The sequence below is a fragment of the Triturus cristatus genome, chromosome 11 (genome assembly GCF_964204655.1).
Source record: "Triturus cristatus chromosome 11, aTriCri1.1, whole genome shotgun sequence".
Taxonomy (NCBI): Eukaryota; Metazoa; Chordata; class Amphibia; order Caudata; family Salamandridae; genus Triturus; species Triturus cristatus.
This window is the reverse complement of record NC_140594.1, coordinates 1,036,226,636-1,036,243,671: the sequence shown is the minus strand read 5'-3', so window position 1 is coordinate 1,036,243,671 and position 17,036 is coordinate 1,036,226,636. Positions and strand designations below refer to the sequence as shown.

The window sequence follows — 17,036 nt, the reverse complement described above, 5'->3', positions numbered from 1 at the left end:
TGCAACTCCTTCCCTTTCTTTGGCAATTTAAAGGACTACGTAATACATTGAAACTAAATATGTGGTCCAACAGGCACATATTCAAATAGAAAAAAGGCAAAACTATTTAATTCTTAGTAAAGATAATTTCTTCTCATTTTTTCATGTAACATGTTCTAAATTGAGTCCTGTTAGGCATACTACAATTTCCCCAGATGGACCACGATAAATACATGCTTATGATATATACACACCTTATCAACTGACCTTTATCTTTCTGTTAGAATCCTCAAATACCATTACTAAGAAATCACCCACACTTAAATTTATCCAACATACCACTATGCAAATGATCAATGCACAAATAGCATCGTTTTTGAGTTTTCTGTACTGTTGCTGGTAGACGATATAAAACATTACTGCACATGGGAAACCAAAAAGTTCTCATTCGAGGGACCTCCATTGATAAACAAGCACTGAATAGTACTATCAATGTGCAGGCTCCCGGAACACTTAAAAAAATATACAATTTCCCTAGAAAAGCCATGTTTTTCCTTTTTAACTGTTAAACTACTTTTGATAGCCTGTTGAAGACGATATTGGCCAATTGCTTTTTTTTCTTTTTTTTAAAAAAAATCCTCTTCATATTTAAAAATGTTCCTTAATAAAGATTACTTACAAAAACTGAATTCTAAACCCTTTTTTAAAAGAAAAGTCAGAGAATAGGAGGCCAATGTAGCTGGATAGGTTATAGTCACAGAATCCATTCCAGACATTCATGTTCTAGACTTGTATATGTTCCCGCCACAGGTGCAATACTCCATGAGCAATCACTTCCAGGTCAGTGTCTTCTTGTTTGTCTATTAGAAGATATTCTCCAACTGTGACAGACTCTTCTCCTTTTAGGCTCTCACCTATCAAAAGTCTTGATGAGAGGGGCAGAAGGTTGACTATTCCAGTGGCCTCAGTCTCAACCATAACATGTCATTTTTATTAAGACCCATTTTCACCAGTCTACTCCAAGGCCTTTGCTTCGTCTGGCCACTGGGCTTTTGGAATGCTCCTTGGAACTCTTTCAGATGCAGCTTGGAGCAAGGTAGCTTCAACAAGGCTACAAAAGAAATACAAGGCCCTAGAGCATGATCCTTTTTTCTCAAGATCGGACCCTCAACAAGATTGACTACTTGTACTGCCACAAAAAAATACTACTCTACGACTTTCAAAGTTCATTCTGAAAATATAAGTAAGTGCCCAGAATCAGGTGGGAGAATCATGTTTGAACATCAGCCTCTTCCCTTAAAGCAACCAGTGCTCTATTTGGGATTCATAGCAATGTTTTTCTGTCGGACTCCATGGTGAAGACAGAGGATTTTCAGGAGATTTTATCAGGGGCAGTGATGTCCTTAAATCAAGTGTGTGGCTGCGACTTATCTGATCTTGCTGCTCATTGCTACTGACCTGGTTTAGCCATTTGACAATCATTGTGGTTAAGGCTTACCAGCCTAAAACCAAAATCACAGCAGCACGTATGGTAAGCCTTCCTTTTTCTGGCACTTCTCTTTTTGAGTCTCATAACGTTGAGAAAGAGAAGCAAATGAAGACAGATTGATGCCTTGGAGGCTAGAATTGGAGGAATACACGAAGCAATATAGGCCTTAGGATCAATTTTATTTCTTTCAGAGGTTTCAAACCCACATCCGTGATCTCAGCGTCAGCAATGCTGCATCAAAAATCAGACCAGCATAAGAAGTCTGTAAGAGGCAGAGGTGGCGAGAGAAGCAGAGTGAGCAACCATCTAGATCTGCAAGAAGCTTGTTCCTGGAAGCAAACTGGGACTTCTCCGTTCTCCCTCACGTCACTTCAGGAGGGCGGGGAGGCTTCATGAAACATCTGCAAGAGCAGAAAAGCATGACAAAAGACAGATCACTGCTGAATATTGTGTAATACAGCTTTTCTTTAAGGTTCATAAATTCTTCAGTCATTCCTCCAAATAAGTTGTCCCAATTTAATTGTAGAAACTTCAGCAAGAGGCCACACCCTTCTAGAGAAGGTAGCTTTAGAATAGAACCCATCCTCCCAAAAGGGAAGAAAAATTAATTCCTGTTAATTTCTGATTTGCAAAAATGAGACCAAAACAAGAATTCAGACTTTCTTGATTTCAAAATGGCGAAAATATAGATAGAGAGAACAAATCCAGTTGCTTGCTCTCCGCTAAATGTACCCTAAACTCAGGTGAATTGGATGTGTGCCGTAAAATCCAGCATGCATAGTTTCATATTCTGATAATATGGGCAAATTGAAGGCTTATGAGATATATTGTTGAAAATCCTTATTACAAACACAAAGTTCTTCCTTCAAATTTGCCCAAGTACATTCTCAAACATGGCAATAGAAGCTGCCCATCTGAGACCATAAAGAATTTTTGTCCACCCATATGCCCAAAATGCCTTCTCTCATTTCAAGACAGCTCTTGTTATTCTAAACGAGCAGACCCATGAGTCAACCATGCAAAGGCCACTTTGACGCCAGTTAAGGCCTTTTACTGTTTAGGAGGAGTGTTGGTTGTATGGGGGCAAAAGTGTAGCCTAAGGAATAACAGTTATGTCTCTCCAAATGATCAAAATTGTTCTGAACATATCACAAGTAATGGGCCGACAAAACTACTGGGATCCATGGAATCCTGCATTTTTCTATTACATCACATTTGTCTTCACATGACCCCTTCCAGCAGTATCTGTACGTTCTGTGGTACTAATACTCCTACAGTCGGTAATGCAGATTAACTCTTACTCCAACAGCAATTCAGTCACTAGAGTGATTGGGGCAAAGTAAGAAAATCTTCTCAAAGAAGGACCATTTCATCAAGATATTTATAATCTGACAGTTGTAAACGATTGTCCCTGATTGATTGGGAAGCTTGCATGTATCATTAACGAGTACAAGGCACATGGTTCCACAAAGAGTCTGTATCATAGAAACCTGCCAGGGATGAGAGTAGTCCACTTGTCTCAAATTGTTTGTTCCTCCAATAAAGCCAAACTGCTTTTTTCTTGTCCAGATGGACAATATTACAACTGTGCATTGCCTGAACAGGGACGGACGAGATCCAGACTGCTTCAGTCTCTTGAAGCACCAGCAATTTGGAAATGGCTCAAAGCCAGAGACCTGCAAATCACAGCAGTTCACATCCCAGATGTTAAGAATGTAGAAGCCAACTCTCTCAGCAAGATTACCCAAGTAAGCCACAAGTTGTCCACAAATGACAAAGTATTTCTCATTATCTTGGATACATTAGGGTTCATCAGTTCAGACACCGAGAACAGGAAATCCCCACTTTGATTTCAGTACTGCCAACCAGTACCCAAAGTAAACACACTTTTGATTGACTAGTCTGCACCCACTCGTCAATCTGACCTATTCCATAATGAGGATGGTTTTAACAGTACCAAGGTAGCCATGCCAGTAGATGTTTACCAAATTTAATTTGTCGGAGCGACGACACATGAAGCTTCAATGCAGACAAGATCTCCTCTACAAGGTTGGGGGCCACATTCTGCACATAGCTTACCATCTTTGAAATTGGCAACATTGCTCCTGAACTTCTTCAGTACAGACATCAGAATCTTCCTCAGGACTAACTAGATATTTTAAAGGATGCCAAACATCCATCTACTGGACCTTCCTCCTTTTTCAAGTGGTTGAGATTCTACATCAGATGTTAGAAGTAAAACATTTGTCCGGCAAAATGCCAGGAAGAGGTAGTACTTCCTCAAGTTCTGCAATTAGCAAGGTCAGGCTTACAGTTCTCTTCTTTAAAGGTATTCATGCTGCTATTATAATATTCAGGAAATGTCCTTCACAAACCTCTTTCTTCAGGATTCCTATTATTAAATACTTCCTGAAAAGGCATTAAAATGGTATTTTCACGTATTGGGAGACTTCCTCTTTCTTAGGAGACTTCCTCGTCCTTGGGAGCTCAATATAGTTATTTCTAAACTAATGGGTCCTCCTTTCAAATGTATTTATTGGAGCTTCTTTGCAGCACCCTTCACGTAAGGCTTCTTTCTTGGAGGCAATCGCATCTGGATGTAGAGTTCTTGAAATTCAGTCCTTGTGTTCACACAAGCCCTACACATTTCTAATGGCAACAAGAGTCATGAGGACCCACCCATGGCTTCTTTCTAACGTGATCTCTGAAGTTCATATTAATCAGAATTTCTCTTCCTACATTTTGTTCGAAATCTTACCACTCCTCGTGGAAAGTCCTTACTCCCTCTGGATGTTTTGGAGAGTTCTTAGGTTTATCTTGATAAAACAAAGGACATCCATGGGGTTGACTCTGTAAACTATGGACCTGGTCAAACATGCTTGACCACCGCAGAGTAGCCAATTTCCTGGAGTATTCTCTCTTCTATTCTCCTCTGTTATCAGAAGATGAATATGGGCTTTCAGGTCAAACCTTAGGCCCACTATACTAAGTGTAATGCTGAATCTATTGCTTTGTGAAGAAATATCCCTGCAACTGAGATTTGTAAGGCAGCTACTTGATGCGAAGTCCCTACGTTCACAGGAGATTATTGCCCAGATTCAGATTCCATAGTACCCATAGGAAATACCAAAGTTGGCTAAGCTTCTTGGAGGAAATTTTCTTAGATAGAACTGTTTTCTTTCTTACACCTCCTGATATGAGATTGGCTTGCAATTTCATTTAGTTCTTATGATTATCATTGGCGATCCCTGATGGCGGAGGAAAATTGCTTACCTATAAACCTAATTCTCCTTTAGGGGAATCCCCATTGAAATCATAATCCACCCTTCTTTCCTGGTGGAGGAGTAGAAACAATGATGACCTACTAAGCCAGATCCAACGTTTATAATGGAGAAGAACTGAAACAACCGTCACTGACAGAATACGATTGGATGTCAGTGGTCTGTATTTCCTTAAAGGAGCAGTTACATTTTTCCAGCTCTTTACACTGCAGCCTATCCAGCTACATTGCCCTCCTTTTCTCTCACGTTTCTTTTAAGGAAAGGTTTGTAAACATTTGTGTTATTTTTTTTTTTATTGAGTGACATTTTTCAATTTCATTTGGCTACTTTTTAAAGAAAATTAAACACAAAATGGCCAATCTAGCCTTCAATAGGCTACCATTGTTTCACTTTTATGCTGAAAATTGGCTTTTCTAGAGAATAAGTGCACATTTTTCAATTCAAGCTTGCTCTAGGATCCCACATTCGAGTTGGCTTTTCAGTGCTTATGACTTCAATTGATATTCTCCTGAAGGAGAACTATGTAGCAACTTTTCCTTCTTGGAGTTTGAGTCTAAAGTGATTAAGAAACTGTAATCTGCCAACTATGGATTTTAGCCATGGTTACCTTATGTGTTTTTCTACAGTCTAGATGGTAACTCAGGGAGTTATTTTTTAATGAAAAGTCACTAAATATACCAAAAGAATTGTTAGAATTCAAAGTAAAGCTTTTACGGAGGGACTCGAGTTATCCCTCCCAGACTAACTCCAATCCCATCCTTGAATCTTAATATAGTTCTCACAGAAACCCCTTCATTCTTGTCTTTTGGCTTTCGTAGTTCTTTTACTTCACTTAGACGAGTGAGTGAGATCCAAGCATTAACACTAGGAGAACCTTTTTGTAACATTCTGATAAAGTAGTTCTTCACACCAATCCAACGTTTCTACCCAAGGTGATATCATATTTTCACCTCAACCAAACCATAGACGTACCAGTGTTCTGCATTCATCCACAGTAGCAGAAAGGGCATTTCATGCACTAGATGTTAAAAGAGTCATGTCATGCTATATATTTATAATACAAACATTTCGTAACACTCAACAGTTGTTTATAGCCTTCTCAAAACCCTGTAAAGGGACCGCTATCTCAAAACAAGGAATAGCTTGCTGGATAGTCAAATGCATACAAACATGCTATGCCAAAGCCCAAAGACCGCTTACAACACCTCCAAGGCCACATTCTGCTTGGAAAAAAAGCAGCTACAAAGGCGTTTTTAGGGAACATTCCAATTGCAAAAATGTGTAATACCACTGCTTGGTCCACACCACACACAGTTACTAAATCCTACTGTGTGGATGCACTAGTAAGGCAGCAACCCCAAGTACGGCAACTGTCCTATGTACACTTTTTCATTATTCTGCAACAACCCTTGGCTAACCACAACCTTACAGGGGAAACTGCTTTCTAGTCTATGTATAGCTTGTGTATTGTATCTCCAGCTACACATGCCACAAACAGAATATGTTACTTACCCGGTATACCTCTAATTGTGGCTTGTAGTGCTGTAGGTTCACATATGCCACCCGGCTCCCCTGAAGCTCTTGGTTGTTGCAGATAACACACCTACTATATTTCTTTTCTTATTACATGAACATCTCTATGCTTAACTTTACTCTTCATCCTACACCCGCTGGGCGTGAAAAACAATCTGAAGATGGATCCGATGTACATGCGCCATACTGCCTAAGGGAGGAGTCACTACACCTCGTGACTTGAAAGATTGTACACGTCCGAGCCTAACACTAGATGGCAGAAGTATGCATAGCATGTGCATCTACAGCACTACATGCCACAAACCAATGTATACTGGGCAAGCAACATATGCCTTTAAGTGACTCCCAACTACTGGTCTGGTTTCCATTGTCCACCTATCATCATAACAGTAAACTATGGGCCAGAATCCATCCCTCTGATATTTTAATGAGATGCAGGGCTTCAAAGAATCAGACAGAGGTCAAATCACTTTCTAGAATTCTATAGCAGGTAGTCAAATTCTTCTCAGGACAGCTGCAGAGAGGCCTTTATTCATTGGCTTTTTCCAGGATGCTTTGAAGTGCCAATGGGCCAAACACTGGTTTTCGAATCTGCAACTAGCATGCACTTAGTAACCGATCCTAATCCAATTCCTAAAACTTATTACATTCTACACTCTCATTTTTACATCAATACCATAAAGTTCCAGTTCTGTGAGGGTGTTTCATAGCACGAAAATCCTGCCAGCACCTTGCAAATAAATGTCCAGCAAGGCAGAGAACAGTTTTGTTCATCCTAGTCTACATCGGAAGCCTTTATGTACCCCTTCTGAAGGCACTGTCCCAAGATGTCACACAGAGCATTGTACACAGAGCCAGAAGAGAACCCCTTCATGAAAGAAGCTGGGTGATAGCAAGGCTATTGCAAATGTCCAGCTGTTGCCACAAGGGTGAACTCCTTCTTCATTCCTGATTGTATGGGTTCTTTTTGAAGCAGTCTGCCTGGGAGAGAATTGATGCATGTTTATGAAATGGTGTGGAGAGTGGCATGCTCCCACTCACAAGTGTAATTATTGGCCATTTTCATGAGCAGGCGTACTCCTACTATATTTTATATCTCAAAAGTAACACCACTAAAAGAATAAACAGATATGTAATCCCATATTTTATTTTTCATGGGAAGGAGTGTGTGTGTTAAACCAGAATTATTGTATATCTATTCCCGTGATTCATTAGCTAGTCTGTAGTATGCAGGTTTCTAGCAGGTCAGAAAATATTTTTGAAATAGTGTCCTCTATGTCCAACGTTATTTATTTATTTTTTAAACTCTTAAACTTCAGTTTCCTAACCAAATGAACAACGTGGCTACTGGGATAGGCTGGTTGGAAGTAAATCGGTTTCATTCTTCTTTCGTTTCTAAACAATGAAAAACACATTAATAATTGCATTATCAGTTTCTAACATGTTAAAATAATTTCCTGATTTTTTTTTTTCCCCACTTGACATTTGTATGGTCATCTCACCCTCGCACCTTTTTTTGAATAATTTGATCTAATTTTATGTATGTAAATTCACTTCAAATAGTGTGAGCAAATCTGTGGGTTTACACAATTGCTCTACGTGTGGCTAGCTCAGTCACATCCAGATTTGCAGATCCTGATAATCTCGCCCCATTCTATGCCTTTGTTTAGTGGTTTCAGACATTCCAACAAATAGTCGGTGTGTGTAATAGGAAGCCAAGCCACTCTGCCATAACGTAGGCCTAGTCCTTGTTTGTGCTGCAGTGGACACTTGCCTCTGAGAGATTAGTGGCCTTCTGCTAAAAATTGCAAGAGGAAGGATATCCTGTTGTGTTGACCCGTAACAGAGGTGTGTACTTTTAAAAGGGTGGTTGACGTACATTTGAAATGCAGTGAAAATAATGTTTCTTGGCCAATTATTCCAATATTTTTATTCCAGCGATCTTTTAGTTTGAGAGTGCTGGAATCAGCCGTGGGTGTCTTGTAGAATGCATTTGGTTTTATTAATACTTTTGAGTGTTATTTTGTGTCCCTATTAATTCTCTATTTTTGACAAATAAACCATGTAAAAAATAACCATTGGTTCATTTTGTTCTTGGAATGCTCTAAAGTACTTTTATAAGGTTTGGTCCTTCGTGTAGGGAGGGGTTTGATTTGTAATACACGGGAACATGCAATCCCTGTAAAATTCTTTCTGTATATTTTATATTCCAACCATGTTAAAACATCATTAGTCACATCTAATGAGAACATAGGGTACCTGTTCAACTTAATAAATTCTAATGATTGCGTTGCAACCTTGAGTCGCTGACGGAGCCAACAAAGAGCGTAATGAGTAAAATTAAAGCTCCTATTTTAACAATAAAATATAACTGGCTTTTCAGCTTTTCTGAAGGTTTTTCCTGAAAAGCTGGATTCCCATTTTGTGCACATTGTTGCAGGCTCCATCTTAATTTCTTCTTCCGTTCACCTTGTTCCCCATCCATTACATTTCTTACACATGAGATAGAACTGTTCTTTTCCCCTTTATTTTTCATCCTGAGCTTCCATTCTTTTCTCTGTTTTCTTAAAATAAATTCGGACTGCTTTTAGAATTCCCTTCTTTTCTCTGCCCTTTCTACTTCATTAATAGTAATGGTAGATACATTTTCTTCATCAGAAATGATGGTGTTCATTTAAGCTGCTGTTTAGTTTTGTTTCTACTGTATCTGATTTTTTTTATTTTAAACAAATCAATTTTCCTTTTTTCTATTTAGCAATACATTATGTTACATGATATGGTAGCTGCTCACAGTATTGTGAGAGTCTCCGTCTGCAGAACAGAGGATGGTAAGTTACAAGGCAATGCTAAAAACTTTCCAAAATGTTCTGTAAATTATAGTATGTTCTACTTCTCTAATCTGATATCAGCTTTTAGTTATTTGTGTATGAACTGGCAGTGGTGTGGATTTTTTATCATCTGATGCCCAGGAGATATTGTTTGGCATTCAAGACAAATCTTTATATTTATTTAGTCCTGTGGATGAGTAAGCCTAACCCCGTGCAATTCACATGGCTGGAAGTTTATAGTACCACAATATAGTTATGTGAAACAGTATTGTTTTCCACAAAGGCCAGGTTTGTATGCATATGTATAAGTTGTTCAACATTGCATATGTGATTCTAATGGATACTCCTAGCTGCAGATTCCTCAACTCTTGAATATCCCAATTGGATGTGGAAACTTCTGACATAGCTCCCCTGCGCCGATAGGAGGCACGGTCTTCAACTAATCACCAGAAGTGAAGCTGCTGCAATGTCAGAGCAGCTATATAAAGCCCATCCCGGTGCCCTGGTATTAGTAATTTCTTTCAACACCTTTTGAAGCGGGTCCAGAGCTTCTCTCCTCAGGCTTGAGGTAAACGTTTGCTCTTTAAAATTATTTTTTGTGAAAACTGCTACAGTGCTTTAGGGATATGTCTCCCACAAAATAAAAAAATTTAAAAAATCAAGGTTTAAACCCTGTTGCAAGTGGAACTATCGGATGCCAATCACTGACATCTGTCTTTGGTGCCCGAGTTCTACGCATGGCTCCAGATCATGAGACCAGTGTGTTAGCATGAACCCCCAAGACAATCAAACAAAGCAGCTCCAACTCTTCTTGACTAATGTCTTGGATGATTGTTGAGCTCGATGGCAGTCGAGGTGAAAGGAGGACAGACACACTGCACTGGCAGCTCGCTGAGCAGGCTCACTGAATAATTTGCAACTAGAAAAACATGCTTAATAATCATTAACCTCAGCTGGCAACTGTGAAGGGGCTTAAACCTACCCTGTGGAAAAAGTCAAAAACAAATTAAGATCCTATTGACGCATGAAAAATGGAGTAGGAGAAACATCTTTTCCAGACCTTTGAAGAACGCATAACAATGTGCGACTTAAAATAGGGATGGGTGGTCTGCAAGGCTGACAAAGCTGCTAGGTATCCTATGCCAGTCAACTATACTGGACTATCGATAACGCAAACCTGAGGACATCGGACAAATGGGCCTTTAAGGGATCCACATTGTTCTCAGCATGCCAAGCGACAAGACTATTCAACGTTCCAGAGTACACAGTCTTGGTGGTATGACAGGAGGCAGACAGAGTGAAATCTATCGCCTCCGCATAGTGGTGGTCTGTCAAAATCTGGATGGACGTACTGCAAAGGGAAGTGAGAGGCCTTGAGCGCCAGCCAAACTGACCACAGTTAGAGCAGATTCGTGTGAAGTACCTCCTCCTCCTGTGATACTCATCCACACAAGCGTAGATGCATCCATCACCACTGTGGCCATGGCTGGTGGAGAACTGCTTTCAGAGTAAATAAAAACTTGAGAAAAGAACATCATCTTGCACTTTTTTTGTGCAGGTAAAAGACCTGGAGTCTCAGGTGTGGGATCAGATGAAGACCACTGTCTCTCTTGGGATCCAGGAAGTACGAAGAGTAGCACACCCTCCCTTATTTCTTGCTCTGGCACCAACCACATTGCTCCCTTTTACAGCAGGGGTGCGGTCTGTACTGCATTGTAGAGGCCTGAAACTTTAGAAACTGTTGAAAGTCCTTTGCCAGAGGCTGAAGCCTTCGAGAGTGGGCCATAGTCCTCCCAGATTTAAAAGCATACCAATAGGCACCTGTCTTGTCTCCGGAGGGATGTCTGCTGGTAACCGGCATGTCCATGAGTATGGCCTGAACATTGCAGAGAAGCCTGTGGAGGAGAACGAGGTGTGATGATAGGGCCACTGACCCATTGCTCTGTACATCGGGTCGCCTGTGCCCAAACCCACTTAGATGATGTGCCTGGACTGAACACCGATGACATCTGCAGAGTGATCCTTCAAGCGATCAGGGATGTTTGGGACATTCACTGCTGCCATGTCCCACAAAGGATGGGCGTAGCTGCTAATTAAGCAGATGGCTTGAGGGATCTTAAAGCAGGTCAAATCATAGAGAACACTTTCTTCCCCCACCTCTTCCAGTTCTTTGGACTTCCTGTAAGGTGGGTTGATAGAAAAGGATCCTGGGTTGAGTTTGGTGGAGGAAGATGCTTGTACTACAAGACTCCAGCAAAGGGTGGATCAAAACTAATGCTGGCTCTCCCGTTGCTGGTCTGCAGCGCCTAGCCACAGTACGGTTCACCGCTGGGGCTGTGGTCTGCATTAGCCACCATCTTTCTAGGAGGGTCTCATTAAAACTGCAGTAATGGCTCAGCTGAGGCAGTGGTGGAGTGGAAAACATCAGTGAGGATTTTGGATCGGAGTTCCACAGAAGGGTGGGGTCAACTCAAGCATGTCCGCAGCCTTTTTTAAGAACTGCGTGGAACTGCGTCATTTTTGTTGGAGCAGGTCCTGGAGGTGGATCAATATCTATGTATAACACAAAGTGGTTCCGCACACAACAATAAAGTCTTTTGAGATCGAGTAGAGGACAGTCTTTATATGCACATCGAAGAACTTCCAATTCAACGTTGATTCTTTTTTCAAAAAGAGTTCTTTATTGGGCTGTCTTTCATATAGAAACAAATCGGGTAAATAAAATCCAGTAACAAGACTTTATTGTTGTGTGCGGAACCACTTTGTGTTCTATGTTGTTTTGGAGTCTTTTCCAAATTATGGAGTACAGGGATGTACTCCTTGGTTTCCTGCACCAGTATTCACTTCCCACACATTATATTGACAGGTGCAGACAGTTCTTGCCTCAACCCTCTGGTCGCTACTATATTTCCAATATCTATGTATGGTGAGGTATCCAGCCCACTAGCATTCTGCAGAGCTGGAAAATCTGCTGACTCTGATATGAGAAGAGGGAGGGGGGAAAATAAAGGTGCTGACATCTTGGTCCTGATACCACTTTGAAAGCTGCAAGAAATCGGAGGCTATTCCACAAACATTGTGCATGGTGTCTTAGTGACATTCATTTGCACCAGCAAGATCCTCTCTGCACTTCTACTCAAGAAGCCTCTTATCCTCCCTCCTGGATCGCAGTGTCTTGACTGGGGCCAATAGAATCATAGATGGGACCAAGAGAGGCCCTCGTTAAACTATGAGGACGCTCTGAGCTGTGAGAGGACTCTCCAGCAAGAACACCAAGCAGAACTCAACTGTACCAAAGGGCACAATGACTCTTCAGAGTGAATCAAAGCCCACCAAAACCTTTCCACCAATGCATGGAGGAAAAGGTCTCAGTTAGTCCCTGATATCTGTGCCACCCAAGGCGTGCGTGGTGGAGGTGGCAAAGGAGCCGGCATCTGGAGCACAGAAGTGGCCTCCAGAGAAGAAACATTCTCCACTAGTTCAAGGTCAGGCTAGAGCAAACCTCTGTGTTGGTGAATAACACTTGGAGCGCCATCGCCTCCTAGGGGAATCACAGTGCTTCCTCTTTTTGTGTTTCCTCATTTCATCCTTGGAGGATTTGGACAATGGAATGGTTTTTCCCCTAATAGTTAATCCTTCGAATCCAAGCTGCTTTCCTAACCAAGGTTGTGACCCCCATTCCATCTGGGTCAGTCAGTCACCCTTCCATCTTTTTACCCCTCTCCTCCCACATTACTCAGAGGGTAAAAAATCGCAGGTCAAAGAGACTATCAAAAGGAAAAAATTCTTCCCTTCAGAAACTGTCTTTCTAGTGGATACTTTTATCCACCTTCAGATTGCACACCAATTTCACCCCTCCCTCCCCCATCCGGAAGGATAGTCATAGGCTATTTCATAAGGTCCTGATGTTTTTAGACTGCACATAGACACCTTAAGAAGGTTCCCAGTATTTATTACAATACACCATTCCGTTGCAAATGCCACTCTCATTCTACCATCTTGTTGCCATGGAAGAAACTGGAGGAGAAACAGACGGGCGGGGTGAGGGAAGGTGCTTTATGGTTCCACTGGTTTCACCTTGGCATTTCTACCAGCGCTTATGTGGCGCAGGAAGAACTACTGGCACGGAAAACAATTAGAAAAGAAGCCAGTTGAAGCCTACACCTGGGCGATATTCAAAAGGTGAGGACTCTGTAGCTAGATAGAGTATCAACCGAAAAAAGTGTTACGAACGTAAGTTACTTTTTTATATGGCTCGTTGTGTACGTGGAGGATATCCTGTTCATGTGGCGGAAAATGCTGTGGGACAAGCAGTATGTTGATTCTAATGCGTAAGGTTACAAGATCAATTAAGTATGCATGCTATTTTCCTCAACTCTTGAATCGCACCAGTGCTTAAAATATTTTAATGTGCTCATTGTTTTCACTAAAGTAGAGGTTTCATACCAAAATCACAATATTGCAAATATTTTTCTGCATTGCTAATAGATTAAGAAAGCAAACTCCTTATTGATCTACATACCTTTATGTGCAGAACATCTGAAATAAATGTTATACGTTGTAGTTTAATCTTAAATTGCAATAAGAATAACACATCATATTTTGGAGTTCGCTGTATTTTATATTTTAATATATTCGTATTGTTTTCTTCTTTTGAAGTGTTGCTGAACTTTATTAGAGCATAAGGTTAATCATTCAGATTCGGAAGAGTTGTTTTGCAATACCTTTCCTCAATTGTTGATGTTTCGCTCCACAGTTTTTCTCGTACCTTTATTGGTGTCTGATAATGTTCAGTTACAAATGATATACCATATTTTTATCACACAGAGGTTGAAGAGATCCTCTCTACAGACCTGGTACCAGGTGATGTGATTATAATCCCAGCAAATGGAACCATAATGCCCTGTGATGCCGTCCTCATCAGTGGAACTTGTATTGTAAATGAAAGTATGCTAACAGGTACAGTAATGACATGTTCTTCAGCATAACATGACCATTTCTTAGTGTCCTTCTCGAAGTGTATTCTTACGGAAATTATGCTTGTGACTGAGCTGGTAGGGAAATTGCTATTTGAATACTAAAAGCGCCCTTACAAATGGGAAGTTCAGCTTTTGCTCGCTGACACCATCTCATCTGGATTGTGCTGTCTGCATTTAGCATGGGTTTTGTGCCATCCATCTTTTTGATATTTGTTATTTCTAACTAAGGTGAAAGTGTTCCAGTAACAAAGACAAATTTGCCGAACCCTTCGAAGGAATCGAAACCAGATGAAGATGAAGTATATAACCCGGAAGTTCATAAACGGCACACTTTGTTTTGTGGAACAAATGTCATTCAGACCCGCTTTTATACTGGAGAACTGGTCAAGGCGATCGTTGTGAGAACAGGTAGCACAGTTTATTTCTCAATGGGAAATATGTTTGCTCTTTTGCATTGTAATAATTAATATTCAAGATAATTGTAAACGGTTGCCATAGAATATTATTCGTTAAGGTGAAGAGGAAAAACTGTCCCTTAGTGACTGCTGCAGACTCAGCCAGCACTGACTGGAAACTGGAACCCTCATCAAGAGACGCCACTAAAAACATTCTCTAATTAAAGCTATACGGCTTGTATGAAACACTACACAAGTCTCAAGTGAAAGTTTGTTTAGTGTGTCAATTATGTAAAATGCGCACACGAGTACTAATGGGTAAACAAAGTAGTTGTAAAGTTAATGTAGTGTAGTGTTTAGAAATATTGAACAATTATTCATACCTGAGAGTACAATGTGTCAGATTTTGTCAGTTTGGCTTCACAAAGGTAGAGCCATCCATTGAGATTTTTAGTCACAGTAACAATCTTATTGAAGCTGAAAACATCTGGTTTGTGCTGTAGATACAAATGCTTTGCATACACCTGCCACCTAGCGTTTGGTCCGGATGATTGCAAGTTGTTTTTCTTCGAACAAGTCTTTCCAGTCACGAGGTAAGGCAACTCCTCCTTTCCGGGATAGTGTTCATAGGCATCAACTCCATTGTTAGATTGTTTTTTTCCTCCATTGGGCTCGGACCCGTATTGCGTTCCGCTTCAAAACCCGTTCTTCGGTTTTCCCTCGGTGTGCAATTCACTCTACCCCTGACTGTATTGTTCCCTTATGTGTTTCCCTGTTCTCCGCGTATCAAATCACTCACAAACTCTCCATTTTCGATTGAAAACCTCATGGGTGGCCGTCGGGTCTAGCCGCGTCGGTCCAGCCTTCTGCCGATGAAACAAACTCCATTCCAATTCTGTCCTTGGTGCTACGCCAAATATCCTCGCACCGACCTACATCAAGTTTGTAACTTGTGCCTCTCTCAGGAGCACAAGGAGGAAGACTGCAACACTTGTAAGTCGTTACGGTCCAAGAAGACTCTACGCGTTCCTCGGCCTTGACGACAAGAGATGCAACGCCAAAGCACCCAACCCACTCTGGATATCTTCGGGGAAGAGTCCGACCAAGAAGAGATTGAAGCGTCTGCCGCAAAAGAAAAGGCCCTCTCAGTTCCAGTGTCCGATTCTGAGCTCGAGATAGACAGGGAGTCCGAAAATGTGCCTCCTCTGGGGGAAGGTGCCGTGAGGACCGAATACCCCTTGCCCCCTAAGTCCTCTTCCAAAACTCATAAAGCTACGGCACCACCTCTGCCTTCTGGCCAAGGTCGGCACCGATACAATGTTTCCGACGCCCGCCTCACGGTTCAGCACCAAAACAAACTGTCAAGCCTTCCGGCTCGGGACAGAGTGGGACAAAATGACCTTCGGATCTGGAATCATCGGGCTCTAAGGACAAATCTGGTTCGGAGGCGAAACCCTCCGCTTCGAAACACAAACATGCTTCGGAGCCAAAACAGTTCACTACCAAACACAAGGTGATTTAGACGCCGAAATCTAAGGACCATGTTCACGAGCTTCCAGAAACAAATTTTGACATTTTTAAGGCCAAATTGGATCCCAAAGGTTTATATTAATCCTGATACTGGACATATTTTGCCCAAAACTACAGCAAAATACAAGCTTCCTGCAGAGGACACTACTGATAAGATTCCATTAAAGAGGAAGAAGGACATGGCTACCAGCCCTGTTTATCCTGCCCCACAACCCTCTCCATCTCCACCATCTTCTCCACAGTTAATAATTGAAAATCCCTTACACATAACACCTCAGGGATCTCCACATACAGATCCAGATGTGGATCATGGTGATTATGATACTCATTTGCCTGCATACCCATGGAATGAATACACCATTGATCCTCCAGTAGACAGTGAGCCAGACCTTTACCCAGAAAAGCCATCCCCACCAGATGATAATATGGCTTATCAACAGCTCTTTGATAGAACAGCAGAGTATCATGGGGTGCCATTACATAAAGATACATTAGAGGAGGACTTTTTATTTGAAACACTTGAGTCCACACACAAGTTAAGTCAAACACTCCCTATGCTTAAAGACATGATCAGACATGCAGATGATATCTTTAAGGACCCTGTCTGAGTAAGTATTTTAACCCCAAGAGTAGATAAAAAATATAAACCCTCGCCTTCAGATCCTGTGTTTATCAAAGGACAATTACCTCTTCACTACCCGGTATTGTACAATGCTCGCAAAAGAGCTAACTTGCAAACCTCTGGGTATGCACCTCCCCCAAATAAAGAATCGAAACTTATAGATGCCTCTGGAAAATGAGTGGCTGTTCAAGCTGCTTACCACTGGTGCTTCGCAAACACCCAAGGCCTACTAGCTAGGTACGACAAGGCAAACTGGGTTGAAATGGAACTGCTCCAATATCTCCCATATGAATACAAACCTAAGGCACAGCAGTTAGTTAAAGAAGGGAAACTCATCTCTAATTCCTCAATCAGATATGCTTTAGATGCAGCTGACATCACAGCCAGGGAGATCAATACC

At 41.3% G+C, this 17,036-nt stretch overlaps 1 protein-coding gene across 8 annotated transcripts in view; it reads left to right on the top strand.

Annotated features, from left to right (window-relative positions):
- The window catches only part of ATP13A3 (ATPase 13A3), a 478,336-nt gene that overhangs the window by 209,854 nt on the left and 251,446 nt on the right, over positions 1-17,036 (top strand). For all 8 annotated transcript variants that reach the window (XM_085635250.1, XM_085635252.1, XM_085635253.1 and 5 more), the window contains 3 exons: positions 9,038-9,110; positions 13,938-14,069; positions 14,318-14,497. In XM_085635250.1, the coding sequence (XP_085491376.1) occupies positions 9,038-9,110; positions 13,938-14,069; positions 14,318-14,497 (385 nt within the window). The remainder of the gene's footprint in view (positions 1-9,037; positions 9,111-13,937; positions 14,070-14,317; positions 14,498-17,036) is intronic.